The sequence below is a fragment of the Ranitomeya imitator genome, chromosome 2 (assembly GCF_032444005.1).
Source record: "Ranitomeya imitator isolate aRanImi1 chromosome 2, aRanImi1.pri, whole genome shotgun sequence".
NCBI classification, from domain to species: Eukaryota; Metazoa; Chordata; class Amphibia; order Anura; family Dendrobatidae; genus Ranitomeya; species Ranitomeya imitator.
In genome coordinates this window covers 632,391,823-632,408,205 of record NC_091283.1, presented here as the reverse complement: position 1 = coordinate 632,408,205, position 16,383 = coordinate 632,391,823, and the positions used below count along the sequence as shown (strand labels likewise).

The window sequence follows — 16,383 nt, the reverse complement described above, 5'->3', positions numbered from 1 at the left end:
ATGCCATTCAGAACATGCTCGTAGCCAGAGCTCTGCCATATCACGATACAGCAAAACAATGGACTCATTATCTAGAAAGCTAAATGTTTTGCTATTCAAAACCATAAAAGGAAGGATTCATACCTCTAGAAAATCAAAATTTTCTTCTGGAATTTCCTCTGTATCTGACGCCGTATCCACTGGACTTTCTTTGTGTGTTTCATCTGATTTATGTCCACCTGATCTATCTTCAATGTGTTCAGGTTCTTCCAGTTCAGAATGTCCATTTATATTTTTTTCATTTAAAGTGTTTTTGTCCAAGTCATCCTCAGCACAAGTATCGTGTATTTGCTCTGTGTGTGATCCAAGGAATTGAGCATGTTTAGAATCTGGTTGATCTTGAGGCTCTGACTCAACAGTATAAGCATATAAAGTCTTTGGCTCTTCTTTCTGTGTGTACTCAAGCTTTTGATTTTTCAACAGCAGTTCCTTATCGTAGGTCTCAGAAGTTGACTCATCTTTGTGGTGGTATTCTTCCGGGGCACTATTGCTATCTTGCTCTTCCAAGTATTTTTCAAGTGTGCTCTTAGGTTTATCTTGCTCTGCTGAAGTAATATGTCCACTGTCTTTTTCTGCTGCATGCAGGTTCATATATTCTTGTTCTAAAGACTCTGTTAACCTATTGTTATGTTCTCCAAACATCTTACTTTTCTGTTCCTGTATCTGACCATCTTTCTCCTCTGATTGTTCTGAATAATAACTTATTAAGTGTGGATGCTCTGTGTCTTTATTTTTATGGACCAAGATTTCTTGATGTGAATACTTGAAATTCAGCTCTTCCGGTCGTGTTTCTTGATAATTTTGCTCATCTGAGTGTTCTTTTTGATAATTTGGCTCATTTAAGCCTTCTTGCTGGTAATTTGGCTCCTTTGAGTGTTCGTCTTTGTAATATGACTCCTCTGAGTGTTTATATTGGTAATTAGGCTTCTCTGAGTGTTCTTGGTATTCTGACTCCTCCGACTGTTCATATTGGTAATTGGGCTCCTTTGAATGTTTTTCTTGGTAATATGACTTTTCTGACTGTTTATATTGGTAATTTGGCACCTCATGCTCTTGGTATTCTGACTCCTCTGGGTGTTTATATTGGTAATTTGGCTCTACTGAGTGTTTTTCTTGGAAATATGACTCCTCTGAGTGTTTATATTGATAATTTGGCACCTCGTGTTCTTCTTGGTAGTCTGACTCCTCTGAGTATTTATATTGGTAATTTGGCTCTACTGAGTGTTTTTCTTGGGAATATAACTTCTCTGACTGTTTATATTGATAATTTGGCACCTCGTGTTCTTCTTGGTATTCTGACTCCTCTGAATGTTTATATTGGTAATTCGGCTCTACTGAGTGTTTTTGTTGATATTGTGGCTCTTCTGGTTGGTTTTGTTGATAATTAAGCTCTACTGATTGTGTTAGTTTGTAATCTAGATCTTTTGATTGTGTTTGTCCATAATTTGGCACCTCTGATTGTGCTTGTAGGTTATTTGACAACTCCAATGGCATTTCACTGGAACTTATTTTTTCTGAAAGGGAGTTTTTACTAACTGGCTCCTCTGCCTGTGTTTGTTGGTAATGTGTTTTTATATAGGGAATTATGTTTTCTGGTGAATCCTCTGGTTGTACATACCTTTCCTTTGCATGTTGATAAACTTGTTCATATGCAATTTCTGTTTCCCTGACTTGTGGGTCCTGGGAATATGACTCCCTTAATCCATCATATGTGTAAATTGGTTTCATATGTTGCTCATATGTGAGGGTTTGTGTCTTTGAAGGTTGTTGGCTATGAGTTAACTCTTCTGACTTGGCATTGTGGGAAACTTGATTCTCCGGTTGCTTATACAATTGTTCTAGCATCTCTGACTGATCATACTCATATTTTGGTTTCTTTATTACACCGTATCTATGACTTTCCTCTTCTGATTGTGCGTAAGTTTGCTTTGGTTCCTCAAATTGTGCATATTTGTTAACTGGTTCCTCAGATGTTCCATAAGAATGTTCATTTTCCTCAGATTCGGTATATGTATGAACTGGTTCCTCTGATGATATATATGTGTGAACTTGCTCCTCAAATGGTGCATATGTGTGAACCATTTCCTTAGATTCTGTGAATGTTCTAACTTGTTCCTCAGATGGTTCATATGTATGAACTGGTTCCTCAGACTGTGCGTGTTCATGCATTGGTTCTTCTACATGACTATGTGAATAATCATGGTCCTCTGATTCATCAACTCTGTGTTTTATTTTTTCTTTATCTTGCAAATTTTGTGAGTAAATATTATAGTACTGAAGTCCTCCTTCGTGATCACTTATATTACTTTCCACAGTTGACTGAATGATTTTGTAAGTCGGATCTCCAAAATTACTTAATTGAACTTCTTTTGATTTAGAAGACACCAAATCTTCTACGTAACCAAGTTTTGACTTAGAACTGTTTGATTCATAGTTCTTCAGCTGAGTCAGCTCCTCTTGTGATTGAGTCAGAGCACTTGGTGGATGAACTTCCACTAAATGAGTATTTATTTCCTGTGAAGGAAGTCTGTTTTCTGATTGGGATTCTTTATTCATGTGTGATGGTTCCTTTATATCATCACATTCTGAATGATCCATTGTGGATTTATAATGATGGATATAAGCTGTCCCAGAGTCATGGGAGGAATACTCATAATTTTCATGTTCTGATCTAAAAAAAAAGCAACAGAAAATAAATATAATAAATGCATATACATGGGTACAATGAATAACCCCCAAAAAATTAACCTGATGCACACTTACTGCCAGACCAAGTGTTAGGGCTAACGGAACGCACCGAGTAGAAATAGATATTTATTATTAATGGTGCGTTCGCAGCCCGGGGTCCACCGTGCAGGAAGAACCTGCTGCTAGTGAATGGTGGCACAATATGACGGTGTAGACTAGCTCTGTTACCTCACAGAGCAGCCGCAAGAGGAAAGCACTGCGCCCTGTTAGCCTCACAGGAGCACAAGCTTACTGCCAAGCTGATAGCAGTCTGTGGTTAAGCAACACGCAATCTCCTCACCGGAGAAGCCGGTATTCTAGGGGCTTATTTCAGCCGGGTCCCTGAACACACTCATACAATCTCCTCACCGGAGGTGCCGGTATTCTAGGGGCTTATTTCAGCCGGGTCCCTGAACACACTTATGCTAACCACACTGGCGCAAAGCACATATGACTTGATACTAGCGCATGGCCGTGCGGTCATGCGCAGTTTATATAGCTGCAGCACAGGAAGTGGCTATAGAACTTTTGCCCTTCCAAGACCTGCCAAGAGGACCAATGGAATGTGCCGCAGAGCCTGAGCACATGACCCTCGATCTCCAACGGGAGATCTTGCCCTGGGCATGCTCAGTGTGTGCAGATAAGGACTTAGTCCCAGAGAAGTCCGCTCGCTGCTGACCAGTATAGGCTTTAAAGGCAGAAGCTGGAGAAGCAGCAGTAACTCTTCTCACAGAGTCAGACTGAGCGAGACGCTGGGATCGACGTCCCTGCTGAGCAGACTCCACTGCGGCTGGAGGAGAATGGGAGACCGCAGCGGAGATGGATCGAGATTCCCCCTGTGCAGCAGAGGAAACTCGACTCCTAACATTACCCCCCCTCCTATGGCCCCCCCCTCCTTGGGCCTCGCTACGTTCGAAGGCAGCAATGAGCTGCGGAGCCCGAATGTGCTCAACAGGCTCCCAGGACCTGTCCTCGGGACCATAACCCTTCCAGTCCACCAAATAAAATTTTTTACCACGCACCACCTTGCACCCCAAAATAGCGTTCACCTCATAATCGTCCGAAGACGAACCCGATGTCCCAGCAGATGACTCGGAGAACCGGGACATATACACGGGTTTCAAGAGGGACACATGAAAGGTGTCGGTGATACCCAGGTGTGGCGGAAGGGCCAAACGATAGACCACAGGATTAACCTGCTCGAGGACCTTGAATGGGCCCAAGTAGCGAGGAGCAAATTTAGTGGACTCAACTCGCAGCCTGATGTTACGGGCGGAGAGCCACACCAAGTCGCCAGGAGCAAAGGTCGGGGCAGGGCGCCGATGTGCATCGGCGGAGGACCTCATTCTCTCCTTCGAGGCCCGAATGGCATCCTGAGTGCGGTCCCAAATGTCCCGTGCCTCCACTGCCCAGTCTGCCACCCTGGAGTCAGCAGAGGACACGGGCATAGGCACAGGAACCCGCGGATGCTGGCCGTAATTAAGGAGGAAAGGAGTCTGACCGGTGGAGTCGGCTACAGCGTTATTAAGGGCGAACTCTGCCCATGGTAATAAAGATGCCCAGTCATCCTGCCTGGCAGAAACAAAATGTCGTAGATATGTGACCAGAGTCTGATTGGCCCTCTCTACCAATCCATTCGTCTCGGGATGATATGCGGAAGAGAGATTTAACTCAATGCTGAGAAGACGACAAAGCTCTCTCCAGAACCGAGACGCAAACTGGGGACCCCGGTCACTGACAATTTTGTCTGGCATGCCGTGTAGGCGGAAGATGTGTCTTAAGAACAACGCTGCCAAGGCCCGTGCAGAAGGTAACCGTGGGAGCGGCACCAAGTGCACCATTTTCGAGAAATGATCGGTAATAACCCAAATGACGGTACAGCCGCGAGACTTGGGCAAACCCACTACAAAGTCCATCCCGACCATCTCCCAGGGCCTGTCTGCCACCGGCAAGGGATAGAGTAACCCAGACGGCCGTTGTCGAGGAGACTTATTTTTGGCGCATGAGACACACGCCAGAACGTAATCTCTGACATCTCGCAGCATATGCGGCCACCAGTACGTCCTCGCCAGCAGCTCAGATGTCCTTTTTGTCCCAAAGTGTCCACCCACCCTGGAGGAATGAGCCCAAGAGAGAACCTCCGGTCGCAAATTTATGGGCACAAAAGTCTTGCCCGGAGGCACAGACTCAAGCGACACCGGAGCCACGGTTCTCAAGCTCTCAGAAGGAACAATAAGCCGAGGCTCTCCTTCCTCCTCCTCAGATGACACAACAGAGCGAGAAAGAGCATCAGCTCGAATGTTCTTCTCCCCAGCGACATAATGGAGGGTGAAGTGGAATCGGGAGAAGAATAAGGACCATCTGGCTTGGCGAGAATTTAGCCGCTGGGCTGTTTGCAAACATAGCAAATTTTTGTGGTCTGTAAATACTTGAAAGGGAAAACGAGCCCCCTCCAAGAGATGTCTCCACTCAGAGAAAGCCAATTTCATCGCTAGCAACTCCCTGTCCCCGATGGAATAATTCCTCTCCGCTGGTGTGAAGGTCTTGGAGAAGAAGAAGCACGGATGCTTCCGACCTTGAGCATCCTTTTGGAAGAGGACTGCTCCAGCACCAACGGAAGAGGCATCCACCTCCATTATAAACGGCTTATCGACATCGGGACGATGTAGGATGGGAGCGCTAGCAAAATGAGACTTAGTAGAAGAAAAGGCCCTGGAGACCTCTTCAGACCACACTTTGGGATTTGCTCCCTTCTTGGTGAGGGCTACCAAGGGAGCTACCAAAGTTGAGAAATGGGGAATGAACTGGCGGTAATAATTAATGAACCCCATAAAGCGCTGCACCGCTTTAAGTGAATGAGGTTCTTGCCAGTCCATCACAGCCTGTAGTTTGGCAGGATCCATAGCCAATCCCTGGGCAGAGATGATATAGCCCAGGAAAGGTAAAGACTCCTGCTCAAACACACACTTCTCCAACTTTGCGTAAAGAGAGTTTGCCCGTAAGAGGTCGGAGACTCTGCCAACATCTCTCCGGTGGGAGTCAATATCTGGAGAGAAGATGAGAATATCATCCAGATAGACTACGACCGAGGTGGAAAGCATATCCCGGAAGATGTCGTTGACAAAGTCTTGGAAAACGGCTGGGGCGTTACAGAGCCCGAAGGGCATCACCAGATACTCATAGTGCCCATCTCTGGTGTTAAACGCCGTCTTCCATTCGTCCCCCTCACGAATGCGAATCAGGTTATAAGCTCCCCGCAGGTCTAATTTGGTAAATACCTTAGCTCCCCGTAGCCTATCAAAAAGCTCAGAAATCAGGGGCAGCGGGTACTTATTCTTAACGGTGATGGCGTTAAGACCCCTGTAGTCTATGCAAGGACGCAATTCTCCATTCTTCTTCTGTACGAAGAAGAACCCTGCCCCTGCTGGTGACACTGACTTCCTAATAAATCCTCTTGCCAAATTCTCCTGGATGTATTGGGACATAGCCTCCGTCTCCGGGAGAGAGAGGGGATAGACACGTCCCCGAGGAGGTTCTGCTCCAGGCAAGAGATCTATAGGACAGTCATAGGGACGGTGAGGCGGAAGGGTCTCCGCGGCCTTTTTGGAGAAGACGTCAGCATAAGACCAATAGTATTTGGGGAGAGTAGAGAGATCTGCGGGTATCTCAGTGGTGGAAACCTGAACGCACTCTTTCACACATCTGCCCTTACAGGATTCACTCCAACCCAATATCCTCCCAGAGGTCCACTCAATATGTGGGGAGTGGAAACGGAGCCAGGGTATTCCCAGCAGAATCTCATCCATTCCCTCGGGAAGGACAAGAAGGGAAATAATCTCCTGGTGGGATGGGGACATGGCTAACGTGAAAGGGACAGTCTGATGTGTGATCTGTAATGGAAGTGTCGACCCATTCACCACTCTAACGGTTACTGGTTTGGCAAGCATAACCAGAGGTATTGCGTGGCGCAGTGCAAAAGCAGAAGACATAAAATTTCCCTCTGCTCCTGAATCCACACAAAGCTCTACTGTAAGAGTGGATGTGCCTAACAGGATTGTCCCTTTAAAGGACAATTTTGAGGAAAATGCCGCAGTGTCCAGTGAACCTCCTCCAATGGACACTAGACGCGATCGTTTTCCCGACCGCCGTGGACATTTATTAGCGTAATGTCCCGGTTGCTGGCAATTTTTACATACCACAGGTACTCGAACGGTCTGAGACCTAGGTCCCGCTCGAGAAACCTCCATGGCCTCATGGGAGTCGGACGCCATAACAGGAGATTCTAGAGGTTTGGCAAAGGTGGGAGCCAGCCGAAACCTCTGCCTACACTGGGTCCGCTCCAACCTCCGCTCGTTAAAATGGAGATCGATGCGGGTAGCTATAGTAATAAGCTCCTCCAGTGTGGCGGGAATCTCCCTGGTGGCCAAGGCGTCCTTCACATGATCTGCCAGTCCTTTCCAGAACACCGGAATAAGGACTTTATCCGGCCATTCCAGCTCAGAAGCTAGAGTCCAGAATAGGATGGCAAACTGGCTGACCATGGACGAAGCCTGAGTAATTGCCAACAATTGGAGCGCGGTATCGTGGGTGACACGGGGTCCGAGAAAGACCTGCCTCAGAGCGTCCAGGAAGATAGGAGCACTCTGTACCACACGATCACCACGTTCCCAAAGCGGCGTTGCCCACTCCAACGCCCTGCCCGACAAGAGAGATATAATGAATCCCACTTTCGCCCGTTCCGTAGGAAAACGTGCAGCCAGCAGCTCGAGATGTATGGAGCACTGGCTCACGAATCCCCGACATAGCTTACTGTCACCAGCAAACTTGTCTGGAAGCGGGAGACGGGATAAGGTCGGAGCAGGGGTGGCAGCAGACAAACTGGCTGCAGCTGCACTTGCAGCCTGAACAGCGACAGCAGTAACGTCCACAGCTGAGGTTGTGCGCTCGAGAGCCGCCAACCTACCCTCCAGCTGCTGGATGTACTGCTGTAGATGCTGACCGTCCGCCATTTACTAGCCAGACCCTGGCGCTAGTATTATGTTAGGGCTAGCGGAACGCACCGAGTAGAAATAGATATTTATTATTAATGGTGCGTTCGCAGCCCGGGGTCCACCGTGCAGGAAGAACCTGCTGCTAGTGAATGGTGGCACAATATGGCGGTGTAGACTAGCTCTGTTACCTCACAGAGCAGCCGCGAGAGGAAAGCACTGCGCCCTGTTAGCCTCACAGGAGCACAAGCTTACTGCCAAGCTGATAGCAGTCTGTGGTTAAGCAACACGCAATCTCCTCACCGGAGAAGCCGGTATTCTAGGGGCTTATTTCAGCCGGGTCCCTGAACACACTCATACAATCTCCTCACCGGAGGTGCCGATATTCTAGGGGCTTATTTCAGCCGGGTCCCTGAACACACTTATGCTAACCACACTGGCGCAAAGCACATATGACTTGATACTAGCGCATGGCCGTGCGGTCATGCGCAGTTTATATAGCTGCAGCACAGGAAGTGGCTATAGAACTTTTGCCCTTCCAAGACCTGCCAAGAGGACCAATGGAATGTGCCGCAGAGCCTGAGCACATGACCCTCGATCTCCAACGGGAGATCTTGCCCTGGGCATGCTCAGTGTGTGCAGATAAGGACTTAGTCCCAGAGAAGTCCGCTCGCTGCTGACCAGTATAGGCTTTAAAGGCAGAAGCTGGAGAAGCAGCAGTAACTCTTCTCACAGAGTCAGACTGAGCGAGACGCTGGGATCGACGTCCCTGCTGAGCAGACTCCACTGCGGCTGGAGGAGAATGGGAGACCGCAGCGGAGATGGATCGAGATTCCCCCTGTGCAGCAGAGGAAACTCGACTCCTAACACCAAGCATGCAATTTTTCCCTAAGTCTGGCAAATACAGCCACCAGCAGCCCATACAGTAAGCAAAATTAGGCTGGTGCCTATTTAGGTCACTCCTTACTGTTGTTGTTAATACTGGAGTTTGGATGTTCACATTTTAGCCAAATGTGATTTTAGAGCCAAAATGTTGTGTTTTAATATATCTTAATGCCTAAAGTGCTGCTTAGAGTTTACATTTGACTGTTTTAGTATTGAGTTTAATGTATTCACAGCATACAAAAGTTTCCCTTTAGTGGTGCTGGCAGGCAGACAGATTTTTTACATTTAATTGTAAAGTTTTCCAGGGGATAAAATTTTGTAATTGAAAATTGAACTTCCACCGATATAAAAAATTCTATAAATATATTAAGATATTAATCAACAGAAGATTTTGCACAGAACTCTGTTCAAATGCTAGAATACATAACTATATAGCTTTAATGCCAACTCAATTAACTTGGGTTTTCAGGTATCTAAAAATATACATATTTAATCACGTTAAAACCCATCACAGACAAGCAGAATGCTTGTTCGTTAGGTGAAATGATCTTTTGGCTTGCACAAAAGATCTTCGTTCTCAACAGCATATCATCCTGTGCAAACAGGACCTGTGCTGTGAAAAACAATGGCAGTCTATTGGCTCCGAATGATCTATTAGTGCGCATCTGAAGCAGGAATTAAACAACCTCACACTGGCAAGAATGTTGTCCGTCCGAAGTCATTTAATATTGCACATCCCACAGTTTAAATGGACGTTGGGCTGACCAAACATAACCAAACCTCTTTGGTCTAGTGGCTAAATGCAACAGACAGTGCAATTGTCAAATAGAGGTTAAATAGAGAACATCAGAGATTTTTTTTCTGATATCTGTCACCGGTAAGGCAGTACAGCTGCATGTGTCAGATTAATGTTCTCACAGTAAAAATGGCATTTGCAAATATAGCAAAACTTAGTCATAAGGGTGACACTGACCTTGCTCAACGTGTCAAGGACTGCACATGCCTCTTGACCTGTTCCTTCTGAATGTGTTGAATGTGTTACACAGCCTTTTGGTGCATTCAAGAGACATTGAGGATCCTGTACAGTCTATTTATCCCCTGGCTTAATTTAATATGTGACCCACAATATTTGATTTAAATCCCCTATTTCTAGACATCTGATTATTAAACAGGACTTTGACCAAATTTTTATTGTTAAACTGGACACACGATGTAATAGCGGCTGCAGAGCAGAATAAAACTTTTTTATTTATTTCTCCGTTGATGAGATATAAGCAAAGTATTTGGCACCTAATGAAATCATTTCCATTAAGCCCAAGTGAGTGTTATCAGAGAGTTTTTGGTGGGGGGCATTTTACGCCATTCTGCAGACACTATTTTATGTATCCAGATCTACATGAAAAATTTTGCGAAATGTTCTTGTTAAAACAAACTGATCTTTTTAATGACAATGATGCTTATTTTCTATATTTTCTTACTTCAATGGCAAGAATGACATGTATTTAATACGAGATGTATACAAAACCTTCAGTTAAGGATCCAATTAAATAGAATTGGTTACCTGGGTGAAGAATCTGGGGGGGTATGAGCAAAATGAGGCATATAGTCCATGTTCTTCACTGCGGGATCTCCATCTGGCTGTCTCTTATCGAAGCTTCTGTACTCCTCAACCACATTATCAGGTTGATTCCCATGCTTAACATCATCATTCAGCTTTGTAGGGTAAGAAATGGAAGACTTGTCTTCTTCATAAACAATTTTAGTTTCTTTTTGATGATAACTTGACCCATGAATATCAGATTGACAAACATCCATATTTTCTTGAATACTTTTATGACGGTCACTTCTATGACTTGTTGTATAGTCTGTAGGATCTTTGCTAATATTGTCATCTATGGTCACTGTATAGTTGGTTATTTGTGTCCTTACATAACTTGGTGGCTCCTCTATTTCTGTAGACTTCTCCTGATTCTTTTCTTCACCAGCCTTTTGCTGCCCTTTTGAAACTGGTATCTGCAAAGTTTGTACATAAAAATAATTAGCTGACTTTGACCAGTTGATTAAAATTATGTTTTACAATATTTTTTCTGTTTTCCAGTCTGAGAATTTTACTGGACTTAATTATAATCCTAAGGCTACGTTCCCATGATAATATTTTCAGTCAAAGTGCTGTTCATTGAAAAAATGACATCACACAGATAGCAGTAGGACCAATGTTATTCAATTATCCTGTTCAGATGACATTTTTTAAATGGACCCAATGTCCATGTGAAAAAAAAATTGCAGCATGGACTAGTCTCTTCTTATTTGTCGGTAAAGACTTGCACATTAAAGTTTATGGGTGTGGCAAAAACAAAATGAGATTCCATAAGGATCTAGATAAGCTTGAGCAATGGGTAGTTTCTAATAGAATGGTATTTAACAGGGAGAAATGCAAGATTCTAGATCTTGGAAACAAAAACGAAAATTACATCTATAGAATGGGAGGAATAGAACTAAGCAACAGCACGTGAGAAAAAGACTTGGGTATACTAATATATCACAGACTGCACATGAGTCAACAGTATGATGTAGCAGCAAAAAAAGACAAACACAGTTCTAGGATATATTAAGAGAAGCATAGAGTCTAGATCACGTGAAGTAATTGTCCCCCCTCTACTCCTCCTTGGTCAGGCGTAATCTGGAATACTGTGTTCTGGGCATCACATTTTAAAAAAGACATTGAAAAACTGGAGCAAATTCAGAGAAGAGCCTCTAGGATAGTATGCACACTGCAAAGTGTGTTCTACTAGGAATGGTTAAAGGATTTGGGAATGTTTAGCTTGTAGAAAAAGAAGGTTAAGAGGAGACTTAATAGCTGTCTACAAATATCTGAAGGGATGTCACAGTGTAGAGTGATCAGCATTATTCTCATTTGCACATGGAAACAAGATGAGCAATGCAATGGAATGAAACTGAAAGGGAGAGGATACAGATTAAATATTAGAAAAAACTTTTTGACAGTGAGGGTGATCAATGAGTGGTGAGTTCTCCTTCAATGGAAGTCTTCAAACAGAGGCTGGACAGACATCTGTCTGAGATGGTTTAGTGGATCCAGCATTAAGCAGGGGGATGGATACGATGACCGTTGAGGTCCCTTCCAACTCGAACATTCTATTATTCTATGATAAGGATTTATTACCAAAAATGTTTCCAGGAAGATCCAATGTAGTCCATGCTCCCCGACTTTTTTTTTTTTAAATAAAAACTCCATAACCCTCTTTACCCATTTATTCACCAAAAATTAAAATAAGAAAAGCAAAGTTACACTCACCTTTCTGCCAATAATCCATTAATGACCATGTCCCACGACAATCAGGATGGTTTGGAGAGCAGTCACATAACTGATGCGACTGCTCTCTACACCAGCTGGAGCACACTGAGCAGAGCATGAGAAGAACTGCCTATGACTGGCTGTAACCTTAATGACGTCACCGCCGGTTACAGGCAGAGCTTCTCATGCTCTGCTCAGTGTGAGCTGGCTGGCATGGAAAGTGGTCGCATCATTGATGTGACCTCTCTCCAAACCGTCCGGATTGTCGTGGGTCATGCCTTTGCCTTTTAATTTGAATTTTTGATGAATAAATGGGTATAAGAGGGTTGGGAGGTTTTATTTCAAATAAAGCAGTATGTGTGTTTTTTAGTTAAAGGACTTTACTCTGGCTGTGTCTTTATTACATTTGACTATGGGTTAAGTAATGGGGTGTCTGATAGACGCCTCTCCATTACTAACTCATGGACTTGATGTCAGCTGCCATAGAACAGCTGACATCAACCCCACAACTATTACACTGCTTGCCACCAGGGAAAGTGACTAAAGCCAAGGCTAAGAGCCAGAATTTGCACATCTTATGGATGCACCATTTCTGGGGGTGGTTGACGGCTAATGTTCTTAGTCTTGGGGGGACAATATTCATGGCCCATTCCTATGCTGTTAATATTAGCCCACAATTGTCTTCATAGCCTTTGCTGGATAGTAAATATAGGGGGACACTACATCATATTTTGGAGGGTCTTCCCTATAATAACCAGTAAAGGCTAAGTAAACAGCTGTGAGCTGATATTAATAGCCTGGCAACCTTTATGGGTATTGGCCCCCTTCCAAGAATATTAAGTCTCCAGCAATCAGCTTTTCCTCAGCTGGTTCTGAAAATTATGGGGGGATACCATGCCATTTTCTTCATTTACGTTTTTATATATTAACAAGTACAGTAAAATGCACACCCAAGGTAACCTTAGTTCACAGCCTCTAGGTGCTCCAGCAGCTGGAAACACAAGTAACCTTGAAGTGTCCCTCAAAGTTTCCCATCAGGTTTCTGGACCTCACAGCTGCCAGGAGACTAAGGTAGCTGTGAACTTTGGTAACCTTAGCCAACAGGTTCCACAGTAGCCCGAGTGATGGACTGATGAATGCCGGAGTGCCGAGTGCCGGACTCGCAGTCCAAAATGAATCGAGTACAGGCGTTGTACAGCATGAGAACCAGCTGCTATGAACTCAGTTGACCTTACAGTAAGGTTATTTCAGTACACAGGAGCCCTGCCCTCATGAGAACCGGGTGCTGTGAACTGAGATACACTTACTAACATAACCTCAGTTCCCAGAAGCTGGGTCTCGCAAAGCACAGCTCCAGTGTATTTAAATAAATAATTTTAGAAAACCTTGGGGTTCTCTTCATTTTTTTAACCAGCCAAGCTAAAGCAGACAGCTGCAGGCTGCATCTCTCAGCTGTCAGCTTTATCCTGGTGGATTATCAGTTCCCTTATCAAGTTCCCTTGCAGTATTCTTTAATGATTTAAATAAATATTTTTTAAAAAACAGGAAAGGGGTCCCACCCATTTTTGGCAACTAGCTAAGCTAAAGCAGACACCTGAGGGTTGGTATTCTCAGACTGGTAAGGGCCATTGATATTGTCCCCTCAGCCTAAAAATAGCAGCTCACAGACACCCCAGCAAAGCCGCATCTATTATAAGATGCTTTGCCTGCTTTTCCTACTAACCCTGGTGCAAGTGGGGTAATACTATTGAGTTGATATCAGCTTTGTAATGTCAGCTGACTTCAAGCCCAGAGGTTAGTAATGAAGAGGCATCTACCAGATGCCAAATTTACTAACCCCGTAAGTTTAAGTTAAAAAACACTCTCCACAGAGTAAAGTCCTTTATTTGAAATAAAAACTCACCAACCCTATTTTACCAATTTGTTATTTTCCAAATGCAAATAAAAAAAAACACAGTATTCATCACCTGTCAGCTGATAATCCATATATCCCACGACATGGGCCAACTCAGCTACATCTGGATGCATTGCTGATGCTGAGCGGTTGGATGATACGACCACTCTGCCCTGCATCCAGGTGACACTGAGGTGAGCGTGAGAATGCAGCTTCAGTGCCAAGCGCTGACATCAGTAAGGAGACTGGAGTTCATCTGCTAAGAACTCTGCTCACCTTATTGACGTCATTGCTCAGCACTGAAGCTGCATTCTCGCGCTCATCTCAGTGTCTCCTGGATGCAGGGCAGAGTGGTTGCATCTTGCCACCTCTCATTAATGCATCCAGATGTAGCAGGTTTGGAGCACATCATGGGACAAATGGATTTTTGGGGAACAGGTGAGAAATGCTGTGTTTTTTATTTTTATATTAATAAATGGATAAAAGAGGGTGGGGAGTGTTTATTTCAAATAAAGTTTTTTTTTCAGTGTGTATGTTTCTTAACTTAAACTTACAGGGTTAGTAATGAGGGCATGTGATGTCAGTGAGTTTGATGTCAGTGGCCAGAAAATAGCTGACATCAACCCCACAATTATTACTCCACTTGCCGCAGCAGCAGGGCAAGTGGGAAGAGCCGAGGAAAGTACCAGAATTGGTGCATCTAATAGATATTCCTTTTCTGGGGTGTCATCAGGCTGCTATTTTTAGGCTGGAGATGGTAAATATCCATGGCCCCTTCTCTGTGTGAGAATACCTTCCCCCAGTTGTTTGTTTTAGCTTGGTTGGTTAGCTAAATACATTTTTAAAAAAGCATGGGGACCCCTATCTTTTTGATAACCAGCCAAGATAAAGCTCACAGCTGGGGGATGCAGCCCACAGCTCTCTCGGTTTTGCCTGCGCTGGTTAGCAAAAATAGAGGGAACAGCAAGTCTTTTTTTGTAACAAGCTTTGCTCGGGATGTCAAACCTAAACAGCAACACGGACATCCTGGAGAAGTCCATGTTCGGGGTCCATGCACGTACACTAGGTGTTTGTTAAGAATCCCGAACTTTATCGTTCAGGTTCGCCCACCCCTAGTTGACAATACAGATACAAATATTTTTTTATATGCCAGGTTTAATTTAATATAATAATGCACTGCTAGTATGTGCTGACAGTAATGTGAACATCACCATGTCAGAATAGAAATGTCTTCCCTTTAAAGCAAACCGGTCACCAGGTTTGGCAGATATAAGATATGGCCACCGCCTTTCAGGGCTTATCTGCAGCATTCTATAATGCTATAGATAAGCCCCCAATCCAACCTGAAAGATAAGAAAAATAATTTTTATTATATTCACCCTGGGGGCAGTCTGGTCTGATGGGTGTCGCTGGTCTTGTCTTGGTCTGGCGCCTCCCATCTCTTCTTGCGATGCCGCCCTCCTGGTTGCTTCATGGCTCCCCGGCATCGCACTCCTGCACAGGCGTACTTATCTGACCTGTTTAGGGCAGAGGAAAGTACTGCAGTGCATAGGCACTGGGCCTCTATGACCAATCCTGGCGCCAACGCACTGCCGTACTTTCCTCTGCCCTCAACAGGGCAGATAAGTACCCCTGCGCAGGAGCATGATGCCAGGGAGCCATGAAGCAACTAGGAGGGTGGCATCGCAAGAAGATGGGAGGCGCCGGACCAAGACCAGCGACACCCATAGGAGCAGACCACCCCCCAGGTGAGTACCGTATAATAAAAGTTATTTTTGTTATCTTTCAGGTCGGATCGGGGGCTTATCTGCAGCATTATAGAATGCTGTAGATGAGCCCTGAAAGGTGGTGGCCGTATCTTATATCGGCCAAACCTGGTGACAGGTTTGCTTTACGTTCTAATTTAAGGAGGAAAAGAAGGAACAAGGATTATAGAATAAGTAAAATTCAATATACCGTATTTTCCGGCGTATAAGACGACTGGGCATATAAGACGACCCCCAACTTTTCCAGTTAAAATATAAAATATTCTCAAAAGTCGGGGGTTGTCTTATATGCTAGGTGTCGTCTTATAGGGTGGGTGCAGAGCAATTTGCGGTCGACGTATATAGTGGGGGGAGAGGTCCCGATGACGAGGTGAGGGAGCGCCTCACCAGGAAGGTGTAAGTGAAGCAAACTGTCAGCGTCTGGGATTAGAGTTGAGCGACCTTGACCTTTTTAGAGTCGAGCCGGGTTTTGCGAAACCCGACTATGTCCAAAGTCGGGTCGAGTGAAATCGGCCGATTATGACGTAAAGTCGGGATCGACCGAAACACGAAACCCAATGCAAGTCAATGGGGCAGCATAGTCGGCAGTGAGTGGGGGCCAGGAAAACACCTAGAGTGCCCATTTTAATGTCAAAACCATCCATTCTTCTTAATGAAGCTTGTCAAGCGTAATTTACCTTATAATAATTGGAAGGCATTTGAAATTGGGGGTCATTTGGCTAAAGTTGTGGGGGGTAGGGCTGGTTCAAGTAATTAGTGGGCCCAGGAAAT

The 16,383-nt window shown here is 44.6% G+C and overlaps 1 protein-coding gene across 3 annotated transcripts in view; it reads right to left on the bottom strand.

The window, feature by feature from the left end:
• The window catches only part of TNKS1BP1 (tankyrase 1 binding protein 1), a 158,984-nt gene that overhangs the window by 83,975 nt on the left and 58,626 nt on the right, over positions 1–16,383 (bottom strand). For all 3 annotated transcript variants that reach the window (XR_011318440.1, XM_069752618.1, XM_069752616.1), the window contains exons 5-6: positions 10,201–10,652; positions 124–2,710 (exon numbers count right to left, since the gene is read on the bottom strand). Coding sequence is in view for 2 of the 3 variants with exons in the window: in XM_069752618.1 (XP_069608719.1) it covers positions 124–2,710; positions 10,201–10,652 (3,039 nt within the window). In the remaining variant the exon portion in view is untranslated. The remainder of the gene's footprint in view (positions 1–123; positions 2,711–10,200; positions 10,653–16,383) is intronic.